This window comes from Oryza glaberrima, chromosome 3, assembly GCF_000147395.1.
Source record: "Oryza glaberrima chromosome 3, OglaRS2, whole genome shotgun sequence".
In the NCBI taxonomy this organism is placed as follows: Eukaryota; Viridiplantae; Streptophyta; class Magnoliopsida; order Poales; family Poaceae; genus Oryza; species Oryza glaberrima.
The window spans coordinates 35,362,228-35,375,753 of NC_068328.1; the positions used below are offsets into that span (position 1 = coordinate 35,362,228).

At 48.2% G+C, this 13,526-nt stretch overlaps 2 protein-coding genes across 10 annotated transcripts; both read right to left on the reverse strand.

Moving 5' to 3' along the window:
• Window positions 1-54: 54 nt before the first annotated feature.
• LOC127767270 (uncharacterized) lies at window positions 55-4,078 on the reverse strand. Of its 8 annotated transcripts, none has more exons than XR_008016355.1 (8): window positions 2,997-4,078; window positions 2,822-2,878; window positions 2,620-2,745; window positions 2,448-2,523; window positions 2,199-2,291; window positions 1,923-2,036; window positions 1,677-1,802; window positions 55-173 (listed from the first exon to the last, which is right to left on the reverse strand). XR_008016355.1 is itself a non-coding variant. In XM_052292549.1 (7 exons), exons 1-7 carry the CDS (start codon window positions 3,113-3,115, stop codon window positions 1,749-1,751), a joined length of 639 nt encoding a protein of 212 aa, XP_052148509.1. In that variant the 5' UTR covers window positions 3,116-4,078; the 3' UTR covers window positions 1,123-1,748. The 8 variants fall into 8 exon arrangements, 1 of the variants encoding a protein (XP_052148509.1); XR_008016354.1 differs by lacking the exon at window positions 55-173 and adding an exon at window positions 1,123-1,353; XR_008016356.1 differs by lacking the exon at window positions 55-173 and adding an exon at window positions 1,123-1,357.
• LOC127767268 (protein DETOXIFICATION 56) lies at window positions 3,149-5,686 on the reverse strand. 2 transcript variants are annotated; one of them, XM_052292546.1, is made up of 2 exons: window positions 4,056-5,686; window positions 3,149-3,252 (listed from the first exon to the last, which is right to left on the reverse strand). In XM_052292546.1, exon 1 carries the CDS (start codon window positions 5,517-5,519, stop codon window positions 4,080-4,082), a length of 1,440 nt encoding a protein of 479 aa, XP_052148506.1. In that variant the 5' UTR covers window positions 5,520-5,686; the 3' UTR covers window positions 3,149-3,252; window positions 4,056-4,079. The 2 variants fall into 2 exon arrangements, with proteins under 2 accessions (XP_052148506.1, XP_052148505.1); XM_052292545.1 differs by having other exon boundaries at window positions 3,193-3,308.
• Window positions 5,687-13,526: the final 7,840 nt, after the last annotated feature.

The following is a 13,526-nucleotide window of genomic DNA, read 5'->3' on the forward strand; positions in this document are numbered from 1 at the left end:
AGTTAAATTTGAATTTTTTTTACATATTTGTGGATTGATATATTTCATATTAATATATCTTTGTCATTCTTTTTGAATTTTGTTATAGTTATTTAGTTGACATGAAATAAACAATGAAAGTGTCCATCCGGATATAATTAGAATCTTCTCCGATGCAAGCCCTCCACCTCCACCTGCACTAATAATAAATAAAACTTAAAATAGTAGCAGTAGAAATCAGCTATAGCTATGTGTTAAAAAACTTTCTCGGCATCTGTAAGGAATCCCTATTGCTAGTCATCCTATATACAAAACTATTCCTAGTTAATCAGTTATAGTCAGTCAGCAGACAAACGGACAGAGCGAGGATAAAAACTAATACTAGTGTAAGTAGTAGTATTAAGGTGAGATCTCGTCATGGGGCACTAACAATAGCTGCATCCACCGTCATACATATATACAGGGAAGGCACTAGCTGATTTATCACAAATGCATCGATGCAACTGAATTGAAGCCTGCACTCTACTCACTATCAATATAGCTTGCTTAGCTTGGTGTTTAGTTTGACTCCGGAACCAGAAATGGACGAGTGCCCATGTTTATGTCACTATATATGCCTCTCTCTTTTTAGTCCTTTTGACTTTCGTCTTTCTGCTGCCTCCCAGCCTTTATAGACAGTGTCAATGGAGTAGTGCGCCTGGGCTGGAGAAAGCACGACCGACTAGCTAGTGCTCAAACAAATTACAAATGTCAACACTTACCTATATTGATAGCCACCGGCACAGCAGGAATGCGCGTTTTCACATCACATCCTAGCTGATCGACCAGAGAAATGCAATTATAACAAACTGTGAATGGATGCAACGCAAATACACAATCTAGATTCTAGAGAGAGAGAGAGAGGGTCAGATGCATGCCACTAACTACTAGTACTACTATATAGTACTTAGTAAGCTTTAGCCTTGCATGTGACTTACTTGATGTAATGTGTTCCTAGATCTAAATCTCATCAGTTTGCAATGCAAACATTGGCTTTGCGTGGCCAGCACCCAAAGTAGTAGACCAAGCAGGGGATTCATGTATCGATGGGCCAGAGCAATTCCCCCTCACAATTCACAAACATCGCGCTAGCCCTCATACAAGTGCAAGTCATGACGGGACGGCCAGTATTTCTTTTTTCAGCTGTGTTAAGTACATATATAGTATATCTCAGAGAACATGACAGGGAGAGAAGAAAACCCTCCTGCCTCTGTTTTCTTGGGAGCCACAGCCATAGCCAGTTGACTTATATCTATCGGCTTGACTGGACATGCATCATTCATACTCCCTCCTCCGGCCAACAAACCTTGATTTCCGTGCCCAACGTTTAACCGTCTGTCTTATTTAAAAAAAATATGAAAAAAAATTAAAAAGATAAGTCACACATAAAATATTAATCATGTTTCATGTTTTATCATCTAACAACAATGAAAATACGAATTATAAAAAAAATTCATATAAGACATACAGTCAAAGTTGGACACGGAAACCCAGAGTTTGTCTTTTTTTTTTTTTTTTGACGGAGGGAGGAGTAAGTACTCAGCCTGCCAATAGCATGAGGGTCCAAACTTTGAGAGATTCTGTTGCATATCAAGGTCTACTATTAAGGATAGGAGAAATGTGCAATTAAAAGCGCCAGGAAGGAAGAGTGCCTGTACCAGCCAATCGGTCGGTCAGTCTCTATATTGCTCCAGTACAGACCAGAGGGGTTTGCTTCCTTGAGGTTAGGTTCAGATGGTGCTTTCTGAAGCCCAGCCTTCGTTTTCCAGTGCCAACCTGAGCGCCTGCAGCAATGGAAAGATGGATCGAACAGAGCATGAGACATGGATCAACACAATGATAGATAGGAGTACTACTCCTACTCCGTAATAGAAATGATCGATATTGGGCGCGTGCGTGCGTGCCTTGACTCTTTTCTTGTTGGCGTTGAAGTCAATGAATCCTGATCGAGATGCTGATCGGTACTGAACAATGGATTTGTTACCAGGAGGGAACCAGAACTCCACATCATCTACAAACTGCAGAGTTCATGTGGATATATCAATTATACTATCAACTACTTCATGCGTTTCACCATATAAGTCATTCTAAAATGACTTATATTGTGAAACGGAGGGAGTAGAGACTAAGAAGATGGGTGAACTGAATGAAGAGCAAGAAGGTGTTAGAATGAATTATACCCCGAATATAGGACTCTCGTATTCAACTCGAACATAGTCATCTGTTTTCTCTACTAGGCGAGGAGTGAAGTTGTCAGGCTTTGTTTGTGTGACCTGCCGATTGACACCATCCATAAAACATACTTATATGATTGAAGATTAATTCCCACGAGGATACTATTTTTTATTACTAGTTAGATTAGATGTACGTGGAAACAAACAAAAAAAGAAAAAAAAAGAAAGGAAGAGAAATGCAGATGGATGACTTACGACTTGAATGAGCTGGTTGATGGCTTCATGTTTGGTGATGGGTTTAGCCCTGCGTCCGTCCTTGGGGTTATAGTTCCTAAAAGTAATGAATTAGTAGCATATACTCCACTAGTATATGAATGCATGTTGGAGCAACTAGTAATAGTGAGAGGGAAGAAGAGAGCATATATACCATGGGGGAGCGTAGTGAATGGAGTCAGTGATGTCCTCACAGGTGGAAACGCAATTGTTGGTGGCAGGGCACAGAGCCAGCGATGGAGGACTCTTCTGCACGCCCAGGTACCTTGGCTTCGTGCCGCTGAACATGGTGGTTCAACACCTTAATTAACCATCGCAACTAATCTGAAGGGAACCTAATTAACCTAGCTACCTACCTCAAGTGGAAGATGGCAGCGAGCGTGGCGAGCTCACTGCTCCTCAGCACAAACTCTCTTCATTTCATCATCAGTCGCAGAGAGAAGAAGAAGAAGATACAAATCCCAAATCAATCAGTCCAGGCCACCCCAGAGAAGAGAGAACAAGGGAGGGAAGCAGGCCAATACCCCTAACCTTCTGGCGATTCTGAGGTTGTTGGAGGGAGAGGGTCTGGGCGGCGGCGGCGGCGGCGAAGGGAGGGATCCGGAACAGCAGCGTACCACTAGCACACAACACGGCGGCGGCGGCGCCATGGCGGTTTGCTAGTGTTGTGTACAAGTGTAGATAGAGAAGATGAGACGGACTCCGAGGGGGCGCCAATGAGAGGAGTTCACCACCACTACTAAGTAATTAAGACGGCCCAGCCCCACCCAATAACTCTCCTTCCTTCCTGTAGTAGCTTCCAAGGCCCAAAACAAAGTTACATTTGGGCACTTCCTCCTTCCTCTATTTGAGTCGAAGCAAATTTTTATCTTATCATATTTTCAGCAACTTTAATAGGAAGTATGACGTCAAATTTTACATACACGAGTACAAGTTTTACTATAATAAATTTAGTACTACCGAAACTCGACAAGGTTTTGGCTCTACCAAGTTTTTTGTAAGGCCAAAAATGGTCAGTTAACTATACCCTGCCATGAACAGGAAGGAGATGAGAGACTCTGAAACACTATAAATTAAACTCCGCGCCTGGTTTTGTAAATCAATTCAAATATCTAGTTCTGTAAATTATATTTGTTTTCTATTAAAAACATTAAATTCATATGTAGGGCTTAATTTTAGCTATCACGCAAAATAATCCCAAAAATTCAGAATAAATAAATATAAAAAGTTGCATTTGGCTTGCACTCTAATTAGGCTGTGTTCTTAGGTGAGGGTATTAGGACAATAGTATTAGGATAAGTCGTATCCTAAAGTAAGTTTGTTGTTTTGGGACGAATGGAGTAGATTGATAGATGTTGACTTGTCTAGTTCAAATTGTTTCTTTAGTACCCGATATTCACCTTTGAATTAAAAATTGTTTTTGTTTGGTTTGGCATGTCGCGATAAATGTTGATTGATTTACGATTTTGATGACCATTTTGACTGTATCATGAAGATGGAGGTGGAAGCTAGTTGCAGTTGTTGTTCATGCAAGCAAGTAATCCCCCAAAGTAAGGAGTAATTCCCAAACGGGATGCAGAAACTAATTACCCTATCGGATGCATGGTTTATGAATCAAGGCTGGACGACCTCGTCGTGTTGGTGGAATTGGGCCACGGTTGCTGTGGTTCTAGTCCGCGCCTTTTGGGCCTCGGCGGGCCAATCCATGCGCGCGATGAAGGTGAGGAGCACCGCCAAGCTGGCCGCGGCGCCCACCAGGAAGCCCAGGAGGAGGCCCTGGATCCCAAGTCTGGCCTTGAAGGCGAGCGCGACCCCGAGCGGCAGCGCCAGCACGTAGAAGCCGGCCACCACGGCGTACATCCCCACCGCCGGCCTCGCCGTCCCTCGCACTATCCCCCCGCACACGTTCAGCGGGAAGTTCACCACCTCCAGCACCGCCATCACCTCCATCGCCCTCCCCACCCCCTCCCGCACCCCGGCGTCCGAGCTGTATATGCTCCCCCACGCCCGCCGCGCCGCCACCATCGCCACCCCGCCGCCCACCCCGCCCACCGCGCCGCCCACGATCGACACCATGCCCGCGCGCCTCGCCGCCCACGCCTCCCCCGCGCCCAGCTCGTTCGACACGCGCACCGACGCGCTCACCGACAGGGACAGCATCCCCGCGAACAGCAGGTAGTCGAAGTTGAGCGTCACGGCCATCACCGCCACCGTGCGCCGGGCGTCCGGGAGGCGTCCCGTCAGGAGCACCAGTATCTCGTAGCACCACCACTCCAGGCAGGTGTTGAGGCAGCTGGGAACGGCCAGCCGGAGGAGCCGGACCCACTCGCCCCTCGTCTGCTCCACCCATCCGCCGCCCCCTCCTGCCTTCCGTCGTCGCTCCGAGACGAGCACGTAGCCGGCGAGCATGACGGCCACGGCCAGGTCGCTGACCCACACGGCGGTGGCGACGCCCTGGATGCCCCTGGTCCTGGCCATCCACATGGTGAGGGGGACGTGGAGCGCCAGGGCCAGGGCGGAGGCGAACAGCGTGGGGAGCGTCACCCCCTGCGCGCTCAGGTACGACTTGAGCGGGTTGACGAAGGAGGTGACGGCGAGGTCCGGGAGGAGGCACACCACGTAGCTGCGTGCGTTGCTGCTCATGTCCGCCTGCTGTCCGAACCGGAGGAGGACGGCGTCCACGTGCAGCCACAGGAAGGCGATGGGGATGGACGCGCCCAGCAGCAGGATGGTGGCCATCACCAGCGTCTTGCGGAGGAGCTTCCCGTTGCTGGCGCCGTGCGCCTGCCCGCAGATGGGGTCCATGGCGGCGCAGAGGCCGGTGAGGACGGCGAAGCCGGTGACATTGGCGAAGCTGAAGCCGAGGGTGCCGGCGGCGAGCTGGAGGTCGCCGAGGCGGCCGAGGAAGGCGGTGGTGACGGCCAGCTTGGCGAACCAGGTGAGGTTCATGGCGATGAGAGGGAACGCGATGCCGCGCTGCGCCCGAAACTCGCTGGCCACCGACTCCGCCCACGTTTTCCTCTCGTGCGGCGGCGACGGCGGTGGAGGCGTCATGGCCGGGTGGCAAACTCGATAGATGGATGGATGGATCAAGTGAGGAATTGAATGAGCAAAATGCCTCCCTCTGCACTCAACTCTGTTTTGCTCTGCTTTGGACAATGGAAATGAGCTTTGCAAGTCACACTAGTGCGTACACGTGTATCATCAACTGGCTTATAAAAACGGACACAACAGATTTATTATTATTAAATTAAATTAATTGGTTGGATGGATGCCGCCTGGGAATCAACTAATCTAACGACAAAGATTTCTTGTCTTAGTTGTCGTCAACTTAATTTATTGCTGAGACAGACAGATTGTATAGATTGATCTTCTGGAGGTAGCAGTGATCATCATCTAATCAATATTCTTTGTGTTACTAATTAGTTATGGATATATATATATATATATATTCCTTCATTCCTGCATGCATGCATGCATATGGTTCGGTTCTCGATATCAAGTATACAACATCAACAACTGCACCATCAGATCTCAGTCCGTTTTGTTTATCTGAAATGGATTATTCGCCATGTACAGCGCGCTCGCTAGCTGACGTTAGTGGGGAACAACTTACTCTATAAACACACAAGCGCCTCTCTACGTCTATCATTCATCAGTAAACAAAGATCCATCCATCTATCGATCGAATGACAAGCTAGTCCTTTTTCAAAATGAGGAATCTCGGTAGTTGTATATGTGTAAGCCACAAAAAAAGCTAATAAGAACAAGCTAGTTTACAGTGGTGAGTGAGAGCATCAGATTCACACGTAGGGATCGGAAGTACTATCTTCCATATTATTCCACCTACCAGCTAGAGTACATATATACTCCACTAACTATATATAGGTGATTAAATCAGCATACATAAGGATGGTATATACTATATAGTATTTGCACAACAACAAAGAAAAGAAAAAGGTATTAATGAATGAGGTAGCTAGGGATTTGATGATCAGTTAAGTTTTGCATGCATGCCAATCATGTGAAGCGCTAAAAAGAGGAGGCAGGAGACGTGGATCCGTTTTGCATGAATGAATGAAGGAAGGAAGGAAGGAAGGAAGTTGTTGCTGCCACTGCACGCAGATACACCCACGCACCAACTTCCCTGTCCCTCTCCTCACGGTTATCTATCCGGATTCCGGGCTCCCATCCAGGCCAGGCCAGGCCAGGCCAACAATTCATATCTTCTTTTCTGATGATGCATGATGATATATGATGATGCCACTCGATTGGTAGCGCGCCCACAACAAAGAAATTCATCAATTTTCTTTCCTTTCTCTTTTACATAAGATTACTCTAAGATATTATCAAATTCAATCTTAAATTTCTATATTTTAAGACATAAGGAGTAGATTCATATCAGTTTCTCCCTTGTAAAACACCTTGCATATACTACACTAATTGGATTAGTCATCTGCCAACATTTTTTTCTTGAGCCCCATATACGGTGTTCTCTCTACTAGTAGTAGAGATTAATCTAAACCATTAATCTTAGCTGGTTTTCCCGTCTCCCTTTCCCCTCGCATCGCTCGCCTCTTCCTTCGTGCAATCGCATTAGTCGCTGCCATCTCACATCCACTGGACGAATGAGAGACGATAGTTAGTCAAAAAAAAAAGAGAGAGAGACGATAGCCCGATCGATTAGATATCAGTGCGGGTTGTGCGAACAGTACCAAATCGAGACAAACTTTGAATATTATATATGACCCATAAATAATAGGAGTTAACTGAATAAGTACATATTCTGGTATGCCCCTCTGCACTGAGCTGATATCTTGAAAAACACAACACAACATGGGTTAATTGGATGGAGGAGCGAGAGAGAGAAAAGGCAGTGAGCTAGCTAGCTAGTTAGGAAAGTTTTGCATGATAATGGAGATTATTGATTGGTGATAATGGCATAATTAATTAAGGCGATAGAGATAGAGATAGAGACGGATAGATGTTGAGAGAGTGTGAGAGAGCAAAATGGAGTCCCCGTCCCTCCGCACTCAGACTGACTGATTGGATTTAGTATTTGGTTGCTCCTCCTTTCTCAGATTGATCTACACTCGATCATTGCTTTCGGATCAGAATAGCTTTAACTCTTTCTGGGTGCACTGCGCGCTGTCTCTTTCTTCTCTTTCCATATAGGAGTATCACTTTCTATTTCTATTTCCATCAACCTGAATCTCATCAACCTATCCATCTTTGTGCGGGCTTTAGTTAATTTCATGAGGTTTGAGACGAAAGGTACAACCTTCACAAGGATTTTCGGACATACCACGTACACTCTTTGGCGGCTCCAAGATTACAATCTTTACTTCCACACACTCTCAACACAACCCACTATCAGTTCACAAGCTCAAAATAAGAGAGAGAGAGAGAGAGAGAGAGAGAGAGAGCATTTCCAATCTTTCTCTCTCCATCTCCAATTGCAACAAAGTGCTAAGCTTTATCGATAGTTTGAAACACAATTATCAACTCGTGAGAAAAAGTTTAAGAATTATCTTAAAGATCCATATCAGCAAGTTTATTGTCTTATAAACAACAATATTGGAAAGAAGAAAAAGCTACACTGAGGACTGGACTCAATTTGGGAGAGAGATCACTAAGTTCTTTCATGCAGGAATTCAATCACTAGCATAACAAATAATGAGCGAGGGAGTATCTGCTCTACAAACTTTGTGCTGATTTTCAAGCTGGTTGTGCCAATTTATCTGCTTTCAATTATTTCACACATCACACTAGTACCCAAAAAGCAAGTCCCTGAAACAACTAATGGCTACAGACCTATTTGACTTATGAACCAACCAGTAAAGATAATTTCTAAGATAATAGCTGATAGATTTCAAGTGATTATGGCTACGATAGTCCATTAGAATCACTATGGCTTTATCATAGCAAAATCAATCAAGATTGTCTGGCATGGACCTTTAAATATCTTTATCAATGTTCATCATGCTTAAGTTGGATCATGCTTAGATGTCATGAAAGTAATGGAGTTCCCTCCACAATGGATTAATTGGGTAAAATTGATCCTTTAATCTGCTTCCAAAACAGACCTTCTCAATGGTGTTCCAGGAGAGTTCTTCTAGTGCAAGAGGAGTGGATCCCCTCTCTCCCATGTTGTTCGCTCTCGGAGCGGACATCTTACAAGCTATAATAAATAAGGGTTATCAAATGGGCCTCTTTCAAATGTCAATCCTAGCGAGAGCTGACAATAACTACTCAATTATTTTGCTAGCCTCAGCAACTCAACTGGTACGCTCGGTCGACGTCTCCGTGGAGTTGTCGATGAAGTCTGGAGAGGGGAGAAGAAGGGGAGAGGAGACAGAGAAGAGGGAGAATGAGGTGGAGGAAGTGGAGCTCACTATTTTTAATTTTATTATTTGATTGACATGTTGTAACGCTTCGCTTTTCGTGAGTCGTTAAAAACTAATTCGGCAAAATCCTATATGTGAAAATTTCGTTCTTTGTATGAGAGTCTAAGTCGTGCCGTGGATCTCAATTCAAATCTCCATCGTTGTTCTTTCTCGTTGCCATCAAAATCCTCCACCTCAAGTTTCCAATCCCGATTCAAGTTTCCGAAATCAAATCCTGAAATTCAATCGCCTCCTTTGAATCGTCGCCAAATACTTGTCCCGATTCCACAAATATCCGAGTCCACCTTGAATCCATCCCTTGACTCCTCCCTGTTTCCCTGAGTCCAACTAATCAAATTCGAAATTCAAATTCCAAATCTCAAAACCTTGCCAAATATTCGCCCGACTCAAAAATTATCCAAATTCCCATTTCGAATTCAAATTCCGTTTCCAAGTCTCCACTTTGAAACCCTCCCTTGACTCCACCTTATGTTCCTAAGACCAAATTCTCAAATTTGGATTCGAAGTCCAGTTCCAAATCCCTCCAAATCAATTTCTCGGCAAAAGTCTATTTTGCCTCCCTCTGTTTTTGTGGGTTGTTCCTCTCTCCCGGCCCATCCCCTCCTCTCGGCCCAGCTCTCTCCTGCGCGTGCGCCGCACGTGCTCGAAGAGAGAGAGAGAGAGAGTCGTCTCTCTCTTTCCCCTCTCTCTCGCTCGTTCTCTCTCCTCTCTCACACCGGCGCCGATTTCCGGCCGCCGCCATCCGAACCTCCACTGTCTTCATCACTCCGGCGCCGAATCCCCCGCCCGTCGCCATTCAATTTTCGGCCGCGCCAGCCGCTCCGCGTGCGCGCGCGCCATTGCCGCCTGGTCGCCGCCGCGTCAGCCCTGACGCCACCCATGCCCTGTTGCTGCGTCGCCCCCACCCATGTATGCTCGCGTCCAAATCCCGGAGGCAGAGCCTCTCTCTCCCTCCCTCTTTCTCCCTAAATGGCAAGGGCAAGCCCTCCTTTCTCTCTTTCTTTTCACCTTTACCTCAACCTCAGCCAATGTCATGCTCTGCCGCCGCATGGCCGCTAGCTCCGAGCACGGCTGCCAACTCTCGCTCCCTGACCGCGCCAGCCCGCGCTCACGACTCGAAAATTCGGCCGTCCGATCCACCGCCTTCGCCGCCCAACACATCCACGCCGTCGCCATGTTTCGCGCCGCCCACGAAAACGCCGATCCCGCTCGCGGCCGCCAGCCAAGCACTAGCTCGCCCCCTCCTCCCAAACCGACATCGCCTCCACTATAAAACCCGAGCCCCCTCACCGTCTCAACCTCCCTCTCGTTCCCTCCCATTTCCACCCACAGCACCCTTGTCGCCGGCTGCTCGCCGCCATCGTCACTCGTTCTGCCGCCGCGCGCGCCCGGAAGGCCGGCGAGCACGAGGAGTCGACGAGGAGCTCCGCGCCACCCCCATCCTCGCGTCTCCCTCTCTTCTTCCCTGGCCGCGCCCACAAGGTGCCGCGCCGTCCCGCCGTCGCGACCACCTCGCCACGACTCCCTCCAAGCCGTCGACGCCGTTTCCTCTCGTCGGTGAGCTCCCGTCGAACCCTTTCCTCCTACCGCTCGCTGTGTCGCGCCCGCCGCCGCACGCCATAGCCTGCCGCACGTTGCGCCTCGCCATTGCTCTGTTTCCGCCGACGCGCACCGTCGTCGAGCCCCAGCTCGTCGACCACCCTCGCATACACCGTCCTTGAGCTCCCTAGGACCTCCCCAAACCATTTCCTAGCACCGCCATCGCCCGGCATGGCCTAGCCGCCATTACCGTCCGCTCCCGGAGGCCGCCGCTCGTCGCTGGCCCTCCTTGGTGCTCCTCCGTTCCATCCGGCACCGGAAACGGATTCCTTGAACCCCGGAGATGCTCCCACCCCTTTGAATCGAACCCTCATCGTCTCATCGTGATTCCCCTCTTTGCTCGCCTTCGATTGCTGCCGCCGCAATCCGCAGGATTCCGGCCATCCTCCGGTGAATCCGAGCCGTCAGCTCGCTTCCTCTCGTCCCTTCCCTTCCCCCGATTTGATTCTATTTTCCGTTGAGGTTGCACCTTGCTCCGGTGGACGCCGCCGCCGTCCGCCGTTCATCCCGGCCGGCCTTCGTCTTCCTCCTCTCACCATCCGACGCGGCCGCCACGTCGGCTAGGCCGAGTCAACCCGTTGGCCTCCCTCCCCCATCCCGGTGCGCGCGGTCCACGGTGCGCCAGCCGCCGACGCGTGGGCCCGCCTCTCCCCTATCCATCCGGTGCGTGCGGCATGAGCCGAGCCCACTAACCCTAGCGCCGCACCCCGCGCGCACTCCCCCCACCGTGAACCAGGCCGCCGCCAAGAGGGCCCTGTCCCGGGATCCCACGCGGTGGATCCGGTGCACCGGCTCCCCCCTCTCTCTCCCCGCGCGCCTCTTGGGCCGCCACCCTCCCGCGCGCCGGCCTCGGCCGCGCATGCAAATCCCCTTGGACCGCACCAATGCTGCCCGAGGAAGTCTAATTCACATCCCTCATCCATTTTCTTTTCCAAGGGATTTAATAAATCTTTTTTCCTTTGTTCCATAAATCAATTCCTTATTCAAAAATTTCCATAAACTATTTCCTTTGGTCCCGCACGTCAGTGACTGTTAATAATATTCTTGAAAATATTATTTCTATAAATTCCATAAACCATTTCTCGTCTTCCAGAAATTCCAATTAAACTTCCAAAATTCATATCTCCTCAACCGCTCGTCCGATTGACTCCGTTCTACTTCCAGTTTTTCTCTAAAATTGAGATCTATTTAATGGCACTATTAATTAGCCTAAATAGGACTTCTCTTTTGGTCCTTGTTTAGGTTTTTGATTGTTTGCGTATAGTCGTGGTTACCGGATTTTCGTTGATCGCGGGTTTTCTCGAAGATTCGTGAAGCTTCGTGAAGACCTTGAGCAAGGCAAGTCACCTTTGATCATCTTGCACCTATAATTTAAATCTAAGTATTTCTTTTTCGCAAATATTGCATGAATAGGATTAACACAAGTACTTCGGCCGCGGCTTGCGAGATAGCCTGCCGGCCCCCAATCCTAATTGCTGCAATTACCCTCCTTGAGTTATTGAACCCTTAAACCTCCTTTGTCACCTGTTGTGCTTCGATGCATGGGCCCTCGGGTACGCGCATCAGAACACCTCCCTGCAAATTTAAAATATCTAACGATGGGTAAAACTTGGGGTTTTACAAAAGACTTGGAAAACCCGACACCTGGGTCGGTGCTTGCGAACTAAAATGAATTTCCAAAATTGCGGACCGGGAGACGTACTGGGAGTACGGTTTCCCGTTCTTGCACTTAAGGACCGTTTCCTTGGAATTTCATCCGAACATAAGGTAAGTGTGACCACATGGGTGGAATGGGACACCCCTGGCTGAGTAATTAGCTAATCGGGGGAACCATGATGCCAAGAGACATGTGGATTCAACGGGGTGGTGCCGGGGAGAACCCCCGGGCTTCCTGGCACAGTATGGTCTGGGACCTAACCTGATGTCGATCTGGGACCCCTCTCGTTGGCATATGGTAAACCTGTGTCGGCTTTCGAAATGCCTTGTCGTGAAAGCCCCAAGTCACCAGACGTGTCTGATCCACACGGGCTAGGTGACCAAGGCTAGTAACGTCGTGTGGGTAAAGTGTACCCCCTCTGCAGAGGTTATTAAACTGTTCGAACAGCCGTGCCCACGGTCATGGGCGGATGTAAGGTGATTCCTTAGCGTAGTTTTGTTTGACTACTGCTTTGTGAAATTGCTGTTGTGGAATGGGATCGATGTTGGGAAAATCTGCAGCTGATGGGATCAGCTAGGCCCGGGTGTCTGTTTGAAAGCTGTTGGCCGGGTGCCAACCTTGCATCAATTTAAAGACTGATACATTGCACATACTCCGACCGGACGAGACACACTGTCTCATCCGTGTCGTTTGAGAAGCACTCACTTAGTTGTTTCAAAAAAGAGTTTAAATAAAATCAATTGCAAAAACAATAGCCTTTCCTTTGAAGCCGCATTAAACACTTAATTCCCATGGCTTGCTGAGTACGAAAGTACTCACCCTTGCTCTATATAAATATATATATAAATAGTTCCTCCGTCTTGAAGAGAAGATGAAGTGAAGCGAAGATTAGGGTTTCGTCCTGGTTCCCAGCCGTCGCCTGTGGTGTTGGGTGTTAGTTCGTTGGTTCTGCTGCTGCTGCTGCTGTTGGTGTTTCCTCGTCCGCGTCGTCGGTTGTATTCTCAGGCTGTCCTAAGCTGCAACCTAAGTAAGGTAAATAAGTCCTCTATTTATTTTAAGGATTTGCAATGATTCATATTTGTCACCGTGGGTACCAGCACTATGTCTTGGGATTGGTACTGAGAACGCGGTTTCGTAGGAAGCGGTTCACGCCGTTATTCCTACGACACGCTTCTGTCAGGTGCCGTTGTATGGCGGTGCCGGATTGGGGTGTGACACATGTGGACCAACATATTTTGTTCTAATTTTTAAATTGTTAAATTTTGCTTCATATGCCACGGCAATGCCTAATCAGAAAGACCGAGTCAAATTAGCCACGTAGGCGCCACATCAGTCGTAACTACTGTCCAAACTGCCATGGGACCTATATTGCACCGGTTTTGACAGGTGAGGGTAAGT